This window comes from Sinohyriopsis cumingii, unplaced genomic scaffold, assembly GCF_028554795.1.
Source record: "Sinohyriopsis cumingii isolate HCF-2022 unplaced genomic scaffold, ASM2855479v2 utg001628l, whole genome shotgun sequence".
Lineage (NCBI taxonomy): Eukaryota > Metazoa > Mollusca > Bivalvia > Unionida > Unionidae > Sinohyriopsis > Sinohyriopsis cumingii.
Window position 1 is genome coordinate 159,553 of NW_028316029.1, and position 15,731 is coordinate 175,283.

The window sequence follows — 15,731 nt, forward strand, 5'->3', positions numbered from 1 at the left end:
TTGTTTCAGTTGTTTATTCCAGACCTTTTCTTTGGTCCTAAAGCCAACAGCAAGCTTTCTCCGCTTATGGATCTAGTTCTTGGATTCATATATTTAAACACCACATTTAGATTGGAGATACCTTCGATTAGTTCTCATTACTGTTCAGGAGATTACAGACACAGTCAGCATAGGTGTCAGAATGCATGTTACATTTATTATCTTCCTGGAATTTATAAAGCTCACACACATGAACACTATCCACCAGTTCAGGGCACTCCTTTTTGGTCTAATTATTATTTGTTACCTGACAGGAAAAATGATCTTTGATTGAAAGAAATAGTAATGGGTGTACAAAGTAAGTTTAAATGGGATGAGATAGAGCTAACAGTTGTGATTACTGAATAAGCATAATTGCTCGACACAAATGATACAAACATGTTGGATTTAAAATTTAATATGTAGGACCACAAGAAATAAATAATATAATTCTTACTTTTTTTGTTTTTATTTTCAGTTTGTGTGGTTTTATTGCTGAACCTGATAGCTGAATAAAGATTAGGATTTTTGTTGTTGTTTTCAGGAGAGTCTTCATGGGAGAGAACTCTGTGATGTTCAGTTTCTAGCAAGTTTGCAAGTATCAGGTAACTGTTGTTAACTACACATATAGGTATGTATCCAGATTGTTTGGAATTTTAAGCACTAAAAGATATTACTGCAGTATACCTTATCTAATAAAGCTAAGTGAGTTTATGGATTCTATTTATCATTAACAATAGAAGAAGTCATATTTGTGACTAAGGAATAAAATAATGCCAAGTTAATCACCTATTCAGATAAATAAATAGGCTATTTGCCAAAAGTTGACCTGTCATTTGATTGCATGAGATTTTGGACCATTTAATATCAGTCTCTCTTTGCAGGGCAAACACTCCATGTCTTAGCAACATGCAGTGAAGACACCAACATAGCTGTGGTTGCCATTTATTGTATCCTTTCACAATGCAGTTGAAAATAAATGAAATATCTGCAGAGAAGTAGAAAGTATGTCTTATATTACAACTTTGGTCTTGAACTAAGTAACAGGAAAAGGTGAAAACTGACTAGTTTGTAAAATTCAACAACTAATTTATTTCCCTAGAATACAAAGTGAAGATTTAAAAGGAACGTACAGTATTATGAATTAAATCCCAGATAGTCCTAAAAGTTCTATTACAAGCCCAGAAGTAGAGAGTATTCCAAATGAATTTCAATTTTGAATGTGCTGATATGTCAGTAACCTGAATGTGCTAATCTTGATGTATCATAATGATATAATCCAAAATTCCTTTGAATGAATTCACAATAATGTCCAAAATAGTAATTTAGTCTTAGAATCAAAGAGCACTTTGTAATTCCAATGAATATTTGAAATAAATTAAATGCTCTCAACATAACTTCATTCCACTAAGACTAATGTTAAGTTATGGAATAAAGAATATCAGTATATTTATCCCTTAGGCACAGGAAAAAGATGCATGTTCCCTATTGCACTAGTTTTAAAATTTGGGTGGGCAGGTGTTGCTTTTTTTTCCTTTGAAACATTACATATATTTAATGTGAGGGTGGGAGGTTTATTTTTTATATTTATATGGGGGGGGGAGTGCTAAGGTCAGCAATGAGAAGCAGGGACAGTCAGCCAACCAGAAACACATAGATTATTATTTGGGCCTTATATAAAATCCTGTCATAATATGAGGGTCATGATGAGGGTCAAAAGGTCATTTCAAGAACGTTCAAATTTGTTAATAATATCAAGTCTATTACTTTAAACTTCAGTAAAGAAACATGGCAAACAGCAGGTACACTAGGAATTCCAGTCCTGAATTAAAATTCAAGCAAACAAGTTTTCCTCCAGGTAATAAAAATCTTAATATATAATCTACAATCATAGACAAATATTAGATATGTAATTTATTGTTTAATAAGTAACAATACTTACAGAACCATTAATTAAGCTTGAATTAGAGTCTCCAGTTCATAAAACATAGATGTCCATATTATTAGAAGACATTCCTTTAATTTTATTAGAAATAACAATAGAACCCTTACAATTCTTTTAAAATTCAGTATCAGTTATTGTTATACATTTAGTAAAAAAAGTTATTTACAGAACTCATTGAAAGTAATTAGTGATGCATTGATGATGCAATATAATCATAAATTGGTATATAATTATGTAAATATTTTTTTATGAAATCCAAAGCTTTGTATGCCTGTGTTTATTACCTTAGAACTAGGTCATACACAGATATGTTATATTAAAGAAAACCACAAACATGCTGATGACATAGCAAAAACTTAAGATTTTGAATATGTTTACCATATGTCTGCTATAAATAAAGTACATAACAATTTATGCAATTTTGTCGTATTTTGTCTCAGACTACTCTTTGGCATAGTCAGAGTCAAAGAATTTCCTTTGTACAATTAGTGCACAGAAATGAATAGGTTCCACTTCTTTGCTGAATAGATGAATAGATAACTTACAAGATTAGTGTAACTTTGAGTTAGCAGTGGTGGTGGTTGTGATAGGTAGCACATAAGGAGTACCCATATAAATTACCATTTCTAATGAGTAAAACCTAGACCTCTGCTAAGTTTGCAGAAACAGTGTAATATGTTTTTTGATTGGTTGAAGCAATGTTCTAATTGAGTTGCCTCTAATAATAGTTGTGTTTGTTTCTATAAGTGCTTGTTTGATTGGATAATACCTCTGAATTGGCCTGTATAATCAAAATTTGCATGTGTTTAACATCATATGACAGTGTTCATAAAATTGGCTCAAAAGAGGTGGTTGCTACTTGATTGCAAGTCGATTAAGAAGGATGAAGATGCCTGACAGGAAAAACAATCTTTGATTGAAAAAATTGAAAATGGTGTACAGAATAAATTTAAATGGGACTAGATAGAGCTAACAGTTGTGATTACTGGAGAAGATTCAAAGACACTTTGAGTGAATGAATATTCCATTCAAATTTGTGAGCATTTTCTGCAGTGATCTTGTAAGGGTGAGAGGTAGGAATGGCAATGAGTTTCTGTAGAATCTGTAATTTGGACTTCAAAATTGTTAAAATTTATCTCAAAATCCCACTAGATTGCCCACCAGATTCTTGCCCCAGACTACTGGACTATTTCTGCTTTGTTCATTCCTTTCATGTACCAGAAGCTATTTTGCTGCTTAAAAATCAAAAATAGTTTGAGAAACACTGGCTTGCAACCAAAAGAGAGTGGATTTTAATCTTAGTACCAGATCAGCCCAAGTTGACTGCTGTAGTGTATTACAAGGTTAAGAACTCTAATTGTGTCAGCCCAGGTTGACTGCTATAGTGTGTTACAAGTTTAAGAAATCTAATTGTGTCAGCCAAAGTTGACTGCTGTAGTGTATTACAAGTTTAAGAAATCTAATTGTGTCAGCCAAAGTTGACTGCTGTAGTGTATTACAAGTTTAAGAACTCTAATTGTGTCAGCCAAAGTTGACTGCTGTAGTGTATTACAAGGTTAAGAACTCTAATTGTGTCAGCCCAAGTTGACTGCTGTAGTGTATTACAAGTTTAAGAACTCTAATTGTGTCAGTCAAAGTTGACTGCTGTAGTGTATTACAAGGTTAAGAACTCTAATTGAGTCAGCCCAAGTTGAATGCTGTAGTGTGTTACAAGTTTAAGAAATCTAATTGTGTCAGCAGTAAATAACTTGATGTGCTGCTGTGTGATAAAATAACAAACTAAGTCATTAATAAGTGTCATTAATAGTAACACAGAAAAGGGAATGTTTTCTTGGAATTGTTTTTAAAATTTTAATCTATTTATTTAGCAATCACCTTCATAAGACATTATTGACATTCTAAGACTGTTTTATATTTGTACAATTACAGAGTTTCAACAGCCTAGAATGGCTGAGTGGTTAAAGGTAATTTTCTTTACAGATCACTGACATCTCATCTCTGTCCAAATGAGAATTTAACATACTTTATAGAAGTTGGTGAAAGCATGGAATGGAAGCCAAAACAAGATGGCCAGTTGTTGTCGTTGTTGCTGTTGTTGTAGGGTTTAATGCCATTTTTCAGCACACGATAGGCTATACATGGCGGCCAGTATTAATGGTGGAGGAAGAACCCGGGAAAACCCCGGAAAGAACCACCGACTCACGAGAAGCTACTGGCAAGCTTTCTCACATACCCACATTGACTGAATCCGAGACTTGAACCCACGCAGACAGAGGTGAGATGGTAGTAATCCGTAACGGAGAGCACCTTAGACCATTTGGCCACTTGGGGCCCCTAAAGATGGCCAGTATGGCTTGTGACAAGATATTCAGTATTTCCAGCATGGGAGAAATTCTCAGGTCTAATATGAAAAGTGAGAAAAATGGAAGTTCATGTACTATCATGCTGCTTTAATTTTACATGGCTGGGATAAAAAGCAAGGCTTCTTGATCTTTACCTTTGACTCAAGGGAAAGGTTAACATTGCCTCTACTGCCACTGTCATTAATGCTTTGATAAGTGTGAAACAGAGTATGATGTTTCAAAAGCAGAAATATTATAGACTTTGAGAACCACGATGTGTAAGATTCAGAAATCAGATTATTTACAAAGCACAGACTAGAGTTAATTTGCTGCACAGCATAATTAGTGACAAAAGTGAGATCTATTTTTGCTGTATTTTTGTTTTTAGTATGGTCCTTGTAAATAGTGTAAGTGTGTTACTGACAAAAAGTAATCATTTTATTTTATTCAAGAAAAATACTGCATGAAAAACTGGTAAAATCCTTGAAGTGTCTTTAAAGGCTTTAAAAAGAATAATGTCTTCAGGAACCCTATATTAGACTGTAGCTTTCTGTATTGTCAGTAATTTTTCATGCTTTCAGGGTTTTTTTAATACACTACCAGTTCTTAACAAATTATGATCATTTTTCATCTCACTTTTGGTACACAGAATTATTTTCTTATGAAAATTATACAAATCTTCAGTAAGTAAGAAAATTGCTTTTCTTCTACCTATAATTGTTCACCAGTACAGAGTAATTCATAACAAGTGTACAAAAATTTCCAAACAACAATATTTTGTGGATAAAATTGAATACAAGATCATTTTGGAAATGTTACAAAAGTAAAAACAATATTGAAACATGGTGAGAAGAATTTACTTAACAAAATGCCAGATAATTTGTACAATGTACCTGTACTGCAAGTGCTAAAGACACTGCATGGCCATATCTCTACTGTCCGATGCTTGAGTGTGTGCCATCGACCCCATTTGTCACCCTCAGACCACCAAACTCAATCGCAAACCTCCATTGATATGAAAAGACTGGATGACCATGTTGACAGTGGGAATAACAAAAGTTTCCTTATGTTTTCTGGTGGTGGTCGTGCCCAGCTTAAAGTGTGGAGGTTACATTTTACTGACAAGATTGAAAGACCTCATGTAAATCTTTCTGGAAAATATCTAAGTACCAGTCAACAAGATGGCTGCAATGAGCTGGTTGACATGAAAGGTACCTACAACAAATGTAATTCTGGTAACATTGCTCATAAAAATGATGCAGCTGAAACTGTTCTGAAGAAAATGTGTGTAAATGACTCAGATACTTCCCAGCAAGTAGGTAAAGAAAGAAAAAGTTTAGATCCAATGCATGCATCGAGACTGGAAGAAGAGGAAAAGAAAAATAGCAAGAAAATTAAAAGTGAAGTATGTATTGATCGGAATTTAGTAGATGATTTGGACTTTAAAGTAGAATCTTTGGCTGAAATTCATCTGATTAATGATGGACAAACAAAAGTGAAGAAACCTTGGAAACACAGTCATATGAACTCTGACCCTGAGACAAGAATCCTTGATATTACAGTGACTTCAGCCAGTGATATCAGTGAGGGCTGTTCATTGCAAGTGTATTTTGTAGTAGCTGCCTGTTCAGATGCAGTTTTGAGGTATGTTTTGTTGTCGAGTTGTGTCTCATATATTTTATGCAGCAAGAACCGGCATAAAAATGTAAGAATTGAACTATCGTGCAGATGGAAGGAAAAAGTAAGTAGTTGTGGAAACATAATTAGTTCTGTTCATACATATTTGATGGCACATCAGCACAATTTCCCAATATTGAAAAGCCCAAATGCCATGGTGAAAAGCCCATATGCCATGGTGAAAAGCCCATATGCCATGGTGATTTGTGTTGAAGTTCATAAAAATCTGTTAGGAAGATTTTCCCGGTAAAGTTGTGTAAATGTCTTTTTACTTTTAGCAATTTGAAATGAAGTTGTTTAAATTCTTTTATATTTAGTAATGGTGGTTATAATTAATGACAGATTGGCACCATTTATATAAATTTTAAAGCCCTTCATGTGGGGATATTCAATGCCAGACTCTTTTAGAAGTTTAATGTAGCAACTGTTGATGGACACATAATGAATGCAGGCATCTTCCAGATGTTCATTTGGCCTTTATATTTATAAGTTTCATTTGTTTGCAACCTACAGTGCTTTTGGTCTTTGTTTACCACCATTGCATCAGGACGGAATCAAAATTCCTTTAAAATGTTTGATGAATGTCAAAAAGAGATTTGGAAGGGAATGACAGAAATGTTATTTTAGTTGTCAGTGACAGAAGTGAACAGTTTCTATAAACTCTTCTGGCAAACTTAAAGACATCATACATTTAAGTAAATGGTGTGCTTTAGAAGTACTTTTAGACTGATATAAAGCAAGCAGTTCTTAACCTTCCATTATCATTCTGGAGATGCTAATAGCAGTGATCATGTTGTGTGGGTGTATGTTGGGGTGGGTGGGTAATCACAACAAGTCTAGCTAATCTTGAGAGATCAAAGTTTAATCAATTAACATTAGACTGTGCTGGAATATTGATATACTGATATGTGGGACCCTGTTAAGCTTATAAAGTGACAAATCAAATAAATTCATTGATACATAGCCACTGAAATTGACCAAATATATACAATTACTCAATACAATTTGACAGAAATTTCTTCTCAGACACCAATTCACTTCAGCTGAATTTAATGATTTCTGGAGTTTACAAAATCATAGTAAATAATAAAGTAAGGTTTAGAACAAATATTTACAGTGGAAAATTCAGTTCAAGGTAAAAAGCATTTCACCTGCTTGGCTTTAATAAGCACATACCATAAAACAACTGCGGAAGCTAAATTTTTCCGTCAAAGTCACTTTCTTGTGCACTTAGATCAGAATGAGTGTCTGGATGAGATTCAAGCTATTGTTTCTTTCAGCATGACTAACTGATTAATCGTAATCTTTTACCATGCAAACTGAGACCTGCAAAAAGAAAAGAAACAAGTGATATTGATGTATTTTTAACATTCATTGAAAACATAAGAATTTTAGAGGAGAAACTGTATGTGTATTGTCAAATGCATGAAACTGCCACTAAATTTTAAGCTTTTCCTCCTTTCGTAAGTGAACCTAGAAATTTAAAGATATATACATAACATTGAAACATTTCCTATTATCACCCAAGTGTGAGATATGAATCTCTTGTGTCAACTTCACAGTGGGGTCATGAAGGTAGAAATTATGTCGGTGTACTAAAACTTTCATTCTTCTCACCAAATTTGAGCAAGCAATACGCCATATGCATCACTATTTCTAAGACCGTTTTACTGGTGACATTCATCATTCACGACAGTATGTTTATGTTTGATTCCTCTGAAGTCTATTCGCTCCTGTGAAGTTAAATTACTGTTAAGAATGCATTTTGACATGTTATGCAATAGTTTCTGTGTGTCTGTATTGACATGTGAATAGTATTCATAAAAATAGAGGTGCAAAACCTTGACAGCTACAGAAAGTGCAAGACAATACATTATGGTTACCATTTTGTTCCCATATTTAGTAAGTTATATCCAAAATATGCTACTTTGTCAGGATGTAAAGAGTTCTCACATGGAGGTACAAAACACAGTTGCCTCCTTCTCCAAAGAGCATTACATACAACACTAAGTGATATATTGAAAAAGGAAGGAAATATGATGAAGCTAATGCATAAAAATTATTTAAATATCCACAAAGAAACAGAAAAGTATAATAGATGTGGCTGACTGCGCCATAAAAAATTATAAATTTTCCTAAAGGGTGCAGGGGCCACTTTTTATGTACAAATTTATTGCCACAATCAGCAACCTAGTATAAAAAAAATTATTAAAAAAATCAAATACACAAATGAGGTCAAAAAGGTCCATATTTTTGGATACCTATATTAAAACAAATCATAAGAATATTATCCACTTGACCAAAGAAGTCAATGGCAGTTCATAGCGGAAGTTTATGCACCTCAACCCCAAATTTCTACCTGCAATTTTCATGTCCAATGGTCATTTTTGACACCATGTGATGCTCACAGTGCAAACAAGCCCTTTTCCTAGATGACAGTTCTGCAAAGTGTACTAAACAGGCTGATGCAATTGAAAATAGTTGTCATCCAACTGTTTTTGAGATATTATATTTGCCCCAAACCCATGTGTTTACTGCTATGGGAGGCTAGCTCTTCTTTTTAGCTGACTATTGGTATTTCACTATCAACATACTGCAGAGTAACTATGGAAGGTGTACCTGCCTGACATCAATTTCAAGAACAACACAAGCCCGAAACACCTAGTTCACAAATATATCCATATCTTTAAATAGTAAACAATAATAGCTGAAAAAGTCACACCATAGCCTTTAAGTTAAGAAATTTGTCAGGGACCAATTTACAAAACTATACCCTGCCACCTATACATTATATAGACAAAGGGAAGCAACTATTACAGGTTAACTCCCATTCTATTGGCTATGGTGGCTACAGGCATATCTGGTTTTAACTAGTTTTTCACACATGCTCCACATGCTAGGATATCCTCCAGATAATCTAGTTAATTCTTCAAATGATATACATTAAATTTATTTTCACTTTTCTTTTTCAGTGGTACAGTAAGTATACTTGTTTTATATGGTGCATGCAACGTTTTTGCAAAATATCGTTATTTTATTGATATTTGTTAAAATTACCATTAAGATTCACTAGTGGAATTTCCAGCACTGTCTTTAGGCATTTACTCTGATTATAATTTGTTGGCATATATATATATATATATATATATATATATATATATATATATATATATATATATATAAACTGTCTTACGCACTTGTTTGTTTGATTTTGTCTCATTACAGAAGTGAAAACACAGTACAACAAATGCAAGAGATTGAAAACAGCAGAGGACATTCAGGAAACGTCCTGCTCTGTACTAATTGCTCATCATCACACACTTGTAAAGTGCGTTCATTGTGGACAGAGAATGCATGCTCAAAAAAGAGCAATTTTTTATTTCTTTTCAGCATGAGGTACTTAGCCTATGTCCCACTTAAAAATCTGATGGTGGATGCCCCCTCCCCCCCATAAAGTTTCAGAAGATAATGCTAGATCTTAATGCAGTTGGAATGAGAGATGATTGCATCCAAAAGTTGGAATTGCTCTCTCTATAAATTTGTTGACAAGTGAAGAGAAACTTTTTCAGGATCCCAGTTGGGACAAGTGTTTAGCTAAGCTGATGAGGCATGACAATTTGAAGTCAAACTCCTCTTATAGTGCAAAAGGGTGCAGAGTTGTACTTATCTCCCCCCATGAGGTGTGACTGTACAATATCCTGTACTCCGTCCATGCATGACAATGTTCTTGCAGCCATGACAGTGTAATTTTTGACTCGTACAGAGATATGGCCTACTGGCAGGCCAAATAATTTGCAATTTGATTTAGATGACTGCCAACCATTGTGGCATTTATCATCTATCATATGCCATCCCAACTGTTGACCAACCTTTCCAGTCATAAAGACATGTTGTATACTACAATAGTGGTGATAATTCACCTATTTTGGACTTGTGAGCTTCTCATTCCAACCATCTGTCCATGTGTTCCGACAGCTATGGTATCTTTATGCCAAACATACCACACAGAAAAACTGATCAGCCAGACCAAACATAGACTGCTTAATAGTGAACTGGCTTTATTCAAAGAGCCAATCTGACAAACCAGTTTGGCTATGTTAAACCAGTATTCTAGTATAACACCACTTTTAATGGCATATAATGGATGCTGATGATATGACATCATCTTTGCCATATTGAATGCCAAGGTTTACAAAGGGTAGATAGTCCCCAGCTATATGAAAGGGATGAAATGGAAATGCCTGAATTGTCCTCTCTTTCAATTGAACAGATGGAATTCAGCTTTTCTGCAGATATGGAATAAATCTATCATATCCTGCCTCAGTCTGAATGTCTTCTCCATCTACCGTCATCTTTACCTACAGGGTCAATGCCTCGGTAGATGTAGATGATGACAATAATATCATTTAAGACTTTGCCTCGGTTGTCAACAGTTGCAGAAATCACTGGTCATCTCTCGAAATAAATTACTGATCCAGGTATTGTAAAAGTCTTCTTTTCCATGGGTCATTTGACAGCTAGCTTCTTGTCCCACTGATAGAAGCCACACTCTTTTGCATACTGTTCAGAAATACCTAATGTTGCCAAGGATGTTTCTGTTTTTAGCATAACTACACCATTTTGTTATAAGGTGGATTGGCAAGTCTTCAATGCCACCAACAGGTTAGCGAGTCCCTACTTAACTTAGATTAGATTCCTTGATGATTTTTTGCCTTGCTATGAGGCTGGAATTAACCATATCACCAAGGCTGTGAATAGATTTTCTTACCACACTATGGCTAATGACCTGACAGTCTCTTGCAAAAAGGACTTAGATAAAATGCATTCTTGTAGTCTTTCTCTCTGAAGTGCCACCATGTGGCAGCTTTTGCACCCACCTGTTTGGCTCTTCACATCTTTCGGGGTTGAGTTAAAGAGATCAGAAAACAGGTGGCACAAGAGTTAGTACTACATCTGTTATTGCAAGCTCTCTTATCTGGACAACCTATTCAGGGATCATTCCCAAGAAGGGACAGGAATACAGTAGGGGCAGTTCCCAAAGATGACAATAACCATGGCCAGGCAAATTATAGGCAGTCATACACCCCTACTTATGGCCATCAGGCAGGGTGGGGAGATAAAAAGATTTCTCCTCCTCCAAGCCTCTTGCCGCATGTCAGTGACTTAACATTTTTAGAAGAGTTGGACTGTATTCCCTTTCAAGATTTTATTTATCTTGGTGTGGAATCCTTTACACACATCAGTATCATACTTCTTAATCCCAATGCATTGAAATCATTGTTCATGCATCAGAGAGGATTCCAAATAAAACTTATATCTCATTGAAGGAGTTTCTTGAACTCCTCACCCTGTTCAGTGTGGTGGCAGATTTGATACACCTTGGCCAGCTTTACTTGCACCCATTGCAAATGGCCCCTCTGTCCTAATTTCAACCATTCACATGCCATCTGTATCAGAATATTACAATATCAACCCACATCAAAAGCTTCCTTCTCCAGTAGCAAGATGGGAAGTGGCTCACAGCACAAATACCTCTCAAAACTACATCTGGAAATCATGATTTGTACAATTGCCAGTCTGCCAGGTTGGGGAGTGCACTTGCTACTGGAGTTTATGATGGTCAGTGGCAAATGGAAATGCTGAGAGATGGTTCTTCACATCAACCTCCTAGAAATGAAAGCTATCGACACATACAACAATTGGGTAGAATGTTGGTGTGGATATTCAGTCCTAATACTGTGTGGATATTCAGTCCTAATACTGTGTGGATATTCAGTTCTAATACTGTTTGGATATTCAGTTCTTATACAGTGTGGATATTCAGTTCTAATACAGTGTGGATATTCAGTCCTAATACTGTGTGGATATTCAGTCCTAATACTGTGTGGATATTCAGTTCTAATACAATGTGGATATTCATTCCTAATACTGTGTGGATATTCAGTCCTAATACTGTGTGGATATTCAGTTCTAATACTGTGTGGATATTCAGTTCTCATACAGTGTGGATATTCAGTTCTAATACAGTGTGGATATTCAGTCCTAATACAGTGTGGATATTCATTCCTGTGTGGATATTCAGTTCTAATACTGTGTGGATATTCAGTCCTAATACTGTGTGGATATTCAGTTCTAATACTGTGTGGATATTCAGTTCTCATACAGTGTGGATATTCAGTTCTAATACAGTGTGGATATTCAGTCCTAATACAGTGTGGATATTCATTCCTGTGTGGATATTCAGTTCTAATACTGTGTGGATATTCAGTTCTAATACTGTGTGGATATTCAGTTCTAATACTGTGTGGATATTCAGTCCTAATACTGTGGGGATATTCAGTTCTAATACTGTGTGGATATTCAGTCCTAATACTGTGTGGATATTCAGTCCTAATACTGTGTGGATATTCAGTCCTAATACTGTGGGGATATTCAGTCCTAATACTGTCAGAAAATTCAGTAGTGATCACGTACCTCCTCAGACAAAGAGGGTGGAAATCAATTTTGTGTCATGATATTGGGTTACCTTCTGTGGTGTGCCTCAGACCAGATAAATATTCAGGTCTGCCACATGCAAGGATGGCTTACCATTTTTGCCGACTTATTTTCGAGGAGACAGCTACCTTATGCAGAATGGTTTCTCCATTCTTCAGCATTCAGTCAAGTTTGCACCTTATGAGGCTGCATGATAATAAATCTTTTCACAACATGGTGGAACAACAAATTGCCCACCTTCGTCTCACCCATATGAGACCCAGAAGCATTGACCATCGATGTCCTATCAGTCAACTGGAAGGGAATGTGGGCCTATGCCTTCCTTCCATCAGTCCTGCAGTCCTGATACCAAAAATAGTTCAGTAAGTGAGGGACTCGAACTGCCAGATAGTTCTGAACACCCCACAAATCCTGGATCATTGATCTGACCTTACATCAAAACCGACTCAGCTGAATTTAACCAACTTTGACAGAAAACATTATGGCAGCCTTTTTCAGTGTTGGACAAATGATGATGATATGCCATCAGACACTAATAGGGATGAAGAGACAAAAGAATAGCAAAATCCTGAAACTTTTATTTTCATTACATATGCAACAAGTAACAGCATTGAAAGAAATTTCAGCAGAGAGCATCCTGCTTGCTCAGATTTCCTGGTCAGATGCTCTTGCTTTTGGCTTTGAGGAAGATAGATAGGTAGATGAGTGATCTCTGGTGCACTTGGTCCTCATGTTTAATGTTTTGCATTTAATTATCTCAAGACTGTCAGCAGTTGACTCCGTTATGTGTATATGAAAAATGGTATTAGTCTTTTTCATCACTCTACTTTTTAAAGTGCGTGTGTATGTAATTAACACTTTTAGCAGAAACATGAATGAGAGGGTAATGAATAACAATTACAACATTTCGCTATTACAGCTGTTATTTTAACTTGTGCTCAAAGTTAAATAAGCTATGTTGTTTTGTTTCTTCTCCAGATTTTTTGCCTTTGATGAAACTGAGCGTGAATTTTTTCCGCTTTCATCTTCTGCATTCCATAACCACTGTGTATTAAAAGTCACTAGCATCATCCTGAAAATGCAAGAAAAAACCCAGCCACTTGCTCTGTCTGCAGGCACAGATGGAAGAGTTGCACTCTGGGATTGCACTCAGCTATATCAGAATTTTATTGATAATTATGGTGTCTGCTGTGATGCATTAAACACTGATAATGATGATTCAATTGAGGATTTTAGTGATAAAGGTGATGATGATGATGAGGTTACCAACCAGTCTTCAAAAATGGACCATTCTGCCAAGGATTCTGCATGTATTTCTCCATGCTTTGTTATGCAGTGTCACCAGTCAGGAATTAACAGCCTGCAGATAAGCCCATACAAAGGTCTTTATTCTTCTTTAATTTTTATATTCAGTTTAATTTTAATGTACTGTCACATATGATGTATTTCACTTCCTTTCCTTTGTCCTTGATATAGTTGCTAAGTTTTACTCCTTGTAAATTTTCCCAGGCAGCACACAAGAACAGCGTTAGAAAAATCTGTTTCCAAGGACAAGTTGAAAAATTCTGGGCAGATGCACTTTACCATGAGCATACCTCAACTTTTTTCCCCATTGAAATATATAAATGTGAATTTATTCTAATCAGCATCTAAACATCTGTCCCTATCAGCATCTGGGCAACATATGTCCCTGTCAGCATCTAGACAACATCTGTCCCTGTCAGCATCTAGACAACATATGTCCCTGTCAGCATCTAGACAACATCTGTCCTTGTCAGCATCTAGACAACATCTGTCCCTGTCAGCATCTAGACAACATATGTCCCTCTCAGCATCTAGACAACATCTGTCCTTGTCAGCATCTAGACAACATCTGTCCCTGTCAGCATCTAGACAACATATGTCCCTGTCAGCATCTAGACAACATCTGTCCTTGTCAGCATCTAGACAACATCTGTCCCTGTCAGCATCTAGACAACATATGTCCCTGTCAGCATCTAGACAACATCTGTCCTTGTCAGCATCTAGACAACATCTGTCCCTGTCAGCATCTAGACACCATCCATCCCTGTCAGCATCTAGACAACATCTATCCCTGTCATCATCAAAACATCTGTCCCTATCAGCATGTTGGCAGCCATGCGAATGTATTATTTGACTCGTACAGAGATATGGCCTACCAAGAGAAAAGAAAACTAGTTCTTTGAGAATTCTTTTACTCATTTATAAAAGCATTTTGTTTTAAAATCCACATGAAATGTACACCTATTGTGTATTCATTTTTCATTTTCTTAAATGCTGGTATACTGATGCTAATATACAAATCTTTGTATGAATTGCCCGATATAGATTTGAGTACAGATGAATTGCCTGTTATCAATTTGAGTATCAGATGAATTGCCTGATATTGATTTGAGTACCGTATGATTTGTCTGATATTGATTTGAGTACCAGATGTATTGCCTGATAGATTTGAGTACCAGATGAATTGCCTGATATAGATTTGAGTACCAGCTGAATTGCCTGATAAAGGTTTGAGTGCCAGATGAATTGGCTGATATCAATTAGAGTACCAGATGAATTGGCTGATATCAATTAGAGTACCAGATGAATTGGCTGATATCAATTAGAGTACCAGATGAATTACCTGATATAGATTTGAGTACCAGATGAATTGCCTGATAAAGATTTGAGTACCAGATGAATTGACTGATATCAATTAGAGTACCAGATGAATTGCCTGATATAGATTTGAGTACCAGATGAATTGCCTGATAAAGATTTGAGTACCAGATGAATTGACTGATATCAATTAGAGTACCAGATGAATTGCCTGATAAAGATTTGAGTACCAAATGAATTGCCTGATATAGATCTGAGTACAAGATGAATTGCCTGATATCAATTTGAGTACCAGATGAATTGCCTGATAAAGATTTGAGTACCAGATGAAATTGCCTGATAAAGATATGAGTACCAGATGAATTGGCTATCAGTTAGAGTACCAGATGAATTGGCTGATATCAATTAGAGTACCAGATGAATTACCTGATATAGATTTGAGTGCCGGATGAATTGCCTGATATCAATTAGAGTACCAGATGAATTGCCTGATAAAGATTTGAGTACCAAATGAATTGCCTGATATAGATATGAGTATGATATGAATTGCCTGGTACAGATTTGAGTACCAGATGAATTGCCTGATATCAATTTGAGTACCAGATGAATTACCTGATATAGATTTGAGTACC

The 15,731-nt window shown here is 35.7% G+C and overlaps 1 protein-coding gene across 2 annotated transcripts in view; it reads left to right on the forward strand.

Moving 5' to 3' along the window:
* LOC149771853 (tRNA (34-2'-O)-methyltransferase regulator WDR6-like) overlaps positions 1 to 15,731 on the forward strand; it is a 125,513-nt gene that overhangs the window by 93,404 nt on the left and 16,378 nt on the right. For both annotated transcript variants that reach the window (XM_089948130.1, XM_089948131.1), the window contains exons 18-21: positions 563 to 623; positions 903 to 968; positions 5,181 to 5,949; positions 13,456 to 13,859. In XM_089948130.1, the coding sequence (XP_089804256.1) occupies positions 563 to 623; positions 903 to 968; positions 5,181 to 5,949; positions 13,456 to 13,859 (1,300 nt within the window). The remainder of the gene's footprint in view (positions 1 to 562; positions 624 to 902; positions 969 to 5,180; positions 5,950 to 13,455; positions 13,860 to 15,731) is intronic.